Consider the following 6,958-nt stretch of genomic DNA (forward strand, 5'->3'; position numbering starts at 1 on the left):
ATTCAAGGGCATCCAGTTAGGTTATATAAGAATATTCTCAACTTTCTACTAAGAATATCAAATTAACATAAAAAAAAACAAAGCTGCGTTAATGTTGACTCAAGAGTTCAATAAAAAACACTATGGGGAGCAAATCATTAATTAACACAGGTAAAATTCCATACTGTTCAAATTTAAAGGGGGCCTATCCAAGTGGATTGGTTGGTTTTTAGAGGCCGCTTCTCTGTTGCAAGTGGGAGCCTGTTTAGTACGTCTGAGATGCCCGGGATTTAAAACAAGATCTACTTAGTAAGTTAAAAATGATCGAAAAGGCTGAAAATGGCTCAATACGCTCGTGAAAAAAGTTATGAGTCGTATAGAGTCAGCTATGACTTATGAGTGAAAAGATCTATTCATGATGAGTAGAGAATTTTAATATTCAAAATATACCTAGTTAATTTATTTGAGTTTGTGTGAAGCGGTATTATGTTATTATATTTATATTATCATTACAGGCTTTGACGTCATTATGAGGACATTGAAATTGTAAAAAATATTAAGATAATTTTGTCGATTTGCCAGTTCACCCCCCTAAAAGATGAGATAACTGACAAAATACCAAATCGAACTAAAGTCCTTGGAAATCCTTATTTTTTAAACTAACGATGGAATATTTTTCTATAATATGAGCTATGTATGCTACTCCTTATCACTATGAAGGATCAATAACTAATAAGTTATAATGGTCTCAAGAAGAGTGTCGTTTTTCATCCTTTTTCAGCCTAAAAATTAGTTTAGAAGAGGATACAGAATCAATAAAAACACTTTTATAATCGTAAAATACCTTTTTATTTAAGTTTTATTCATCTTACTTCAATTTGGGGATTGTCTTGATGATGAAAAATGTCTCTGAACGATAATAGTCTCGAATTACTATAATCTTAAATATTTATGACACCTGACGACCCAGAGAATAATTGAGATCAGTTTTGGATTTTGCACTCAAAAATAACTTATATTCTTAGCTTAGTTTTATTGGTGGTAATTTTGCCCCTCTAATTGTTCCCCTGTGTTATCTACGATGGTCGTTTGAAAGGTCCGTGCAAAGTCAGAGAGATGGCACACTGGGTCGTATCGAGATTGTGTTGATTTAGAAGAGGCTTTTTGTTGTAAGAACACACACCAACTTTAAGATAGATCTGTAAATTACTTTCTATTTGGTATTATTTTGAATCGAGGAAGTGGAGTGATTTTCAAAAAATAAACGGATAAGAATTTCATGGGTTGATTAAAAACTACTTTTTGAAAGGCAAAACGCCTCAATGGACTAATAACAAGCTTGTTAAACATTATGGGGACTTGGATTTAAACAGTCTATAAGTAGTTTCAAAATTTTCGGAGTGGCCATGGTAAAAGTGACGCTGAACGTTCTGGACGCCCTGTTGAGGTTACTACTCCAAAAATCAGTGATCAAATCCCTGATATGGTGATGGATGACAGACGAGTGAAGTCCATGAGACTGCTAGTGTTGTAAGCATCTCGAGATGACAGCCTATTTCCATTAACTTTACGACCACAACTGCTGAGGTGTGAGCTGGTACATTGTCGTGATGGAAAATGACTTTTTTGAGGGCCAATCGTGGCATTTTTCTTGCAGCTCAGTTTTTAAACGGTCCAATAACGATGAATAATTTGCACTTGTAATAGTTTTAACCTTTTCCAGATAGTCGATGAGGATTATTTCTTGCAAATCCAAAAGACAGTCGCATTAATCCTTCCGACCGATACCGAAATACACCAATCTGGCTAAAAGTTGGTGTTTCTTCTTCCAAGAGATGCTAATAACTAAACATGCTTCGATACGTGTCAGTGGTACCATATCTGGGACTTTGCATGGGGTTTTCAGACGAGCCTCGTATATTTATATACATATATACTAGCAGTAGTACCCAGCATTGCTCCGAGTAATTAGGCGAAGACTAAGAGACAAACTTTGCATAAATAATATAGAAAATAACTTCTAAAGAAATCCCCAATTTTACTCTCCGTTTTTCATAAGCACACTCTCACGTAACTATAGATGTTTCCTCCTCAAGAATGAAATAATAATAAAACAGTTTTGGAAAAAAAATTAAACTTGATGTTATGGCTGATGAGCCTAGGAGTACTTTAGTTCCTATACGGCTACATAACAGGGACTTGGATACACACTCTTAATGCTACATGCAAAACACCTGGGAGATTTCGTTATTATGACTTAATTGTTATTTAATAGATCAAAAATGTGTTTTTTTTTCATTCAAAGATACATACAGATAAACTTTGCTGTATTAATATAAATTTATGGATAAAAATGGTGTTTATTTGACTCAAAAGGTAAACAAATTTCACTCCTTCAACATACATACAATAACATACTAGCTCTCTTCTGTCCCAAAATTGATTAACTATAACCTTAAATAAATACATTTTTTGTATTAACGGAAGATGAATTGTATTATCCAATAATTCATATCCAATTATTTCCTTCATAAATAAAATGGTTCAATCGTTTATATTTTAAAAATAAGCGTTACAGTTTAAGGATTAAATAAATACAAATGGATCGAGTATTAAACGTGCTCTATAAGAGTTTTATAGTTTTAAATTTGATCGAAGATATCTTTTTTGAATTTTAATGAGAGAATCCTCTTTTTTAATATCTGGAATAGCAAATAAAATAAATAAGTATGTTAAAATTCCAACCACAGAATGTAACCAAAATATTCCATTTACACCAACTGTACTCGCCATTTGATATCGTGTCATACTAAATACCAGAAGGAATGACCACCACAATGAGGAACTCAAAGACATGCCCAGCTCAAACCCTCGAACTGGAATACTTTCTACAGTTAGAGTCCAGCTTAATGCTCCTATAAGTATGAAAACATTGTACAATTACTTAATAAACATTTATTATATATAATTACCCAAGCCAAAAAAATGAGATATAATGAATAGGAGGATAGTAGATTGAGCTAGCCAATTCGAGATTGGAACATTAAAAAAATATGGTAGGCTAGATGCAAATAGTAGTGAAGCAGTAGAGCCTGAAGTGGAGATTAGAAGTATGGATTTGACTCCTATTCGGTTGATAAGAAGTGAAGACACAATTGACGATAATAGCATTGCGATTGTAAGGATCGTTACTTTTGGAGATGCATTTTTTGATATAAAATCTAAGTCAGGTGTGAAAAAGTATACTATTGGTTGCAGTCCAGTCAGTGATGTTAAGAGAAGAAATGTCACTGATGATAGTAAGGGTAAGATGATAACTCTGAAATTGAATTTGTACATAAAATGTGAAATAATTTTTGTTTTGTAGAATGGATCCAACCTTTCTGTCATATAGTCCATGAATGTTTTGTTTTTGGTTGTCATAATTGTTGTGGGGGAAAAAGCATCATATAAATATGCCAAACCGTCTGCCATTTCTGAATACTCCTCTGCAATGCTAGCAGACTTTCCACGAAGCCATTGTATCGACCGCACACAGCTAGTTTTTCTATCTCTAACAGCAAACAAATATCTAGGAGTCTCCGGAAAGAGCCTCATTGTAATAGGCAAATATATAACAAGATGTACAATATTAACTGCAACCAAAATATCTTGAGATCTAATATGGATTGAAAAATGTGATTCTGGTATTAATTTGAAAATTTGAACCAAAAGAAATCCTAATAAAAAGAATGTTGTGTTTAAAACCCCAAGAATTGTTCTCCATGGTGGCTTGAGAGATTCTACAATGACGATCTGTGTATGGAGGAGGAAAATACAACAATATATTTGTATATGATAAACTGTGTAATTATTTCTTACTTGATGAAGAACGAACTCAAGGCCGGACGCAAATCCAGTAATGAATTCCAAAAATCTCCAAACCCTTTTGTCATCTCTGAGGGTTTCACTAAATAAAATACAAATAGAAACTGCAAACAGTATAATAGTCGGTAGAACAGATATCCTTATTCGACCAAGTCGAAGAAGTAGAGAGAGGAATATTGCAGAAACAAGTCCACCAAGAAGGATGAGACTTTCCGACCATTGATCTGCTTTTTGTGATTCATATGTTATCAGACCTATTGCAATACCACTTGATGTAGTACCTAAGTATGTTAATGCGAAAATCAAATCCTATGAATGTCCAAAATATTAACATATTGACTATATTGCTTCAATAACTCAACGAACCTTAATTTGAAAAATTGAGCCGGATGAAAAATCATTTCTTGTCCCTTTATATTTAATTTGACTGATTCCACCAATAGTTGAGGACAGGTCACTTGGATCGATGAATCGGAGTCTTTTAAGATCTATATTTGTAGCCTCATTTTGAGTAACGAAAAAAGGATGCTGGAAATTATTGGTATTTAAACTATAGGATGATTGGGAAGTGATGGTGTCTCCATCAGTTGAGGATGGTGTGTACACTGTAGAGTCTTCGTAGGATTCACTTTTTTTCATTTTATCAACTGTTATATTATTAACTAATGGATTAAGGACGCATTGTTCGTTGTTATAATGTATTTTATTAAAATCTAACTACAACTCATATATCCTTGGCTTCTTAAAAATAATTAAATACCTATACAATTTCTAGTGAAATTTATCGGAAGAAAGATACTGCGCGCTGGTGTAAGTACATTCCCACGTACGTACTTACAATTACAATATTCTTACTTACCCGTAAAATTCATAATTATGTTCATGTAAATTTTTCTGTCAACTAGAAACATGATGTGTGCATATATTCATATGCACACATCATATTTCATTAATGTGTGCACTTTTATTTGTGAAATGCGATTATTTTCTTGATGTGCTAATGCACTAAGCCTTAAGTTTAAATTAGAACAATTCTCCTAAAATTATGCATAAACGTAATCGTATTAATATTTGAAATTGTTAGAAATGAGTTTGAATGCTTTTTTAATCATTTAACATTTTAAAAGGTTTTTTAAACATATTAAGAACCATTTACATTCATTATCACTATTGACTAATGAGTAATGACTAATGACTATTTATGTGGTATCAGTACTATTCAGCAGTTATTATCATAGATGAAAATAATACTATCTACCGGTTTGTTAAAAAGATAAAAAATTAAGGTGGTCGTCCTGACAATTTGAAGAATGCTTTGGAGGAGAGCAGCTTAGCTGGTAGACGTTTCATTAAATTAGCTGCGATTAGCTGCCTATGAGATGAAGAATTAAAAAAAAAACAAAAAAAAACTCCGTATCTAGCAATGATATAGGAAGGAATTACTCAGATGCCGATCCTCAATTCGTCTTCAAGTTGAACAAGGACTTACACTTATAACTAGTGATGTAAATCGTATGTATTTTTAGCTGGTCCGTTTTTTTTAAATTGTAATCTAAAATATATGAATTTTCTTTTTATTTAGTTGTTGTCATTATTATTTAGTTCCTGAGTAGTGAATTCCTTTCCGACTACATTCAATTATATTCCAAACCTGATTGATCATACGTATGGGCTCATAAAAGATGGAAGGTAATCTAGAGCAGGGATTCTCAATCTTTTTTGAGTGATGTACCATAAATAAAGTATTTTTTTAATCCAAGTACCCCCTAACCAGCACAAAGCATTTTTAGCTTCAGTGACAGGGGCGTCCACAGGATGCTATTTTTTTTTCTGAAGTTATTGATTTTGAAATTTGTTTTCAAAAATAAATCCAAAAAATTATATTTTTTCCAAAAAAAAAATTCAAAAATCCACTGCTATTCACAAAAAGTATTTTTATTTTTTTAAATTTCAAAAATCCATATATATTCTCAAAAAAATTAAAACAACCATATCTACTCTACAAAATTCATTTTTTTGGGAAAAAATTTCAAAAATCCATAGCTATTCTCAAAAAATTTAAAACAATCATTTCTATTCCAAAAAATTGAGTTTTTTGGAAATAAATTAAAAGAAATTTATCTCCAAAAAATTTAAATTATAAAATTTTTATCCATGGAATTTTTGAATATTAAATTTCTTGGATAAAAATGTAAAAATCCGTAGCTGTTCACAGAAAATTAAATTTTAAAGATTAAATTTTCTAGTAAAGAGTAAAAATTCCTGAATTTGGGGGCTACATCCCCTCTAGCCAATCCCCTACGGACGCTTCTGAGTTATCTATTACTTGTAAAATATTCTTTCAAAATGCCAAGTACCCCCTGGAGTGCCTCGAAGTACCTCAAGGGGTACGTGTACCACCATTTGAAAACCCCTGACCTAAAGGATTTGTTGCAGATTATAATTTCAAGTCTTTGTTGGACTCTGTGAAGAATTGAGGTTCGACATCAGAGTAATTATTGCCTACGTCCTTGATTATTTCCTTCCTCCTCCTCCCTTGTCACAGCTGATTGTACATGATTTAATGATTAGTATATTTGTACTTTAGTCTCTAGAGGGCTACCTGGATGAGCATTAGCTACACTCGTTCGATGTTATGTGATAAAATATCTGCAATATTTCATGAATATGACTACATTGTAATTTCTTAGATCAAAAATGCCTTTTTTTGTTGTATTAATATAGATTTATGCATTAATTGTTAATCGTATCAATGACTGAGTATCTATACGAAACGAATTCTAAACAGGGCCCTTGATTCATATTAATTAATTTAAAAATAAATCCTAAATAATACCTCTTTCGAGTTAATAATAGGTAGAGTCAGCTGCTTTAAATCATACAAGAGTCATCTGGTAAGAACAGCTCTTTATCTTAACTAAAAAAAATCTTTCCTAAATAAAAAAAAACAATAATCAATATTACTTTATTCTTAAATTTATTAATTTCAAAATATTAACCACCTCTCCTTTCTTTGTTTTTTTACAAATCCCAAAATATGGTCACCCTAATTAAAGCGATATTACATGAAAATTGAACGACTAGGACTTTGAATTTTAGTTAAAGTCCGTAA

At 31.9% G+C, this 6,958-nt stretch overlaps 1 protein-coding gene across 1 annotated transcript; it reads right to left on the reverse strand.

Annotated features, from left to right (window-relative positions):
- Window positions 1-2,514: 2,514 nt before the first annotated feature.
- On the reverse strand, window positions 2,515-5,582 carry LOC121117672 (facilitated trehalose transporter Tret1). Its single transcript, XM_040712130.2, has 5 exons — window positions 4,213-5,582; window positions 3,841-4,155; window positions 3,359-3,774; window positions 2,952-3,298; window positions 2,515-2,894 (listed from the first exon to the last, which is right to left on the reverse strand). Exons 1-5 carry the CDS (start codon window positions 4,483-4,485, stop codon window positions 2,614-2,616), a joined length of 1,632 nt encoding a protein of 543 aa, XP_040568064.1. The 5' UTR covers window positions 4,486-5,582; the 3' UTR covers window positions 2,515-2,613.
- Window positions 5,583-6,958: the final 1,376 nt, after the last annotated feature.

This window comes from Lepeophtheirus salmonis, chromosome 5 (assembly GCF_016086655.4).
Source record: "Lepeophtheirus salmonis chromosome 5, UVic_Lsal_1.4, whole genome shotgun sequence".
NCBI classification, from domain to species: Eukaryota; Metazoa; Arthropoda; class Copepoda; order Siphonostomatoida; family Caligidae; genus Lepeophtheirus; species Lepeophtheirus salmonis.

Coding starts and splice junctions, on each gene's coding strand:
- LOC121117672 (XM_040712130.2), bottom strand. CDS start 4,485: ATGAAAAAAAGTGAATCCTACGAAGACTCTACAGTGTACACACCATCC. Junction 3,299..3,358: donor ATGGACTATATGACAGAAAG/GTTGGATCCATT, acceptor ATTCAATTTCAG/AGTTATCATCTTACCCTTAC. Junction 2,895..2,951: donor ATCTCATTTTTTTGGCTTGG/GTAATTATATAT, acceptor TCATACTTATAG/GAGCATTAAGCTGGACTCTA.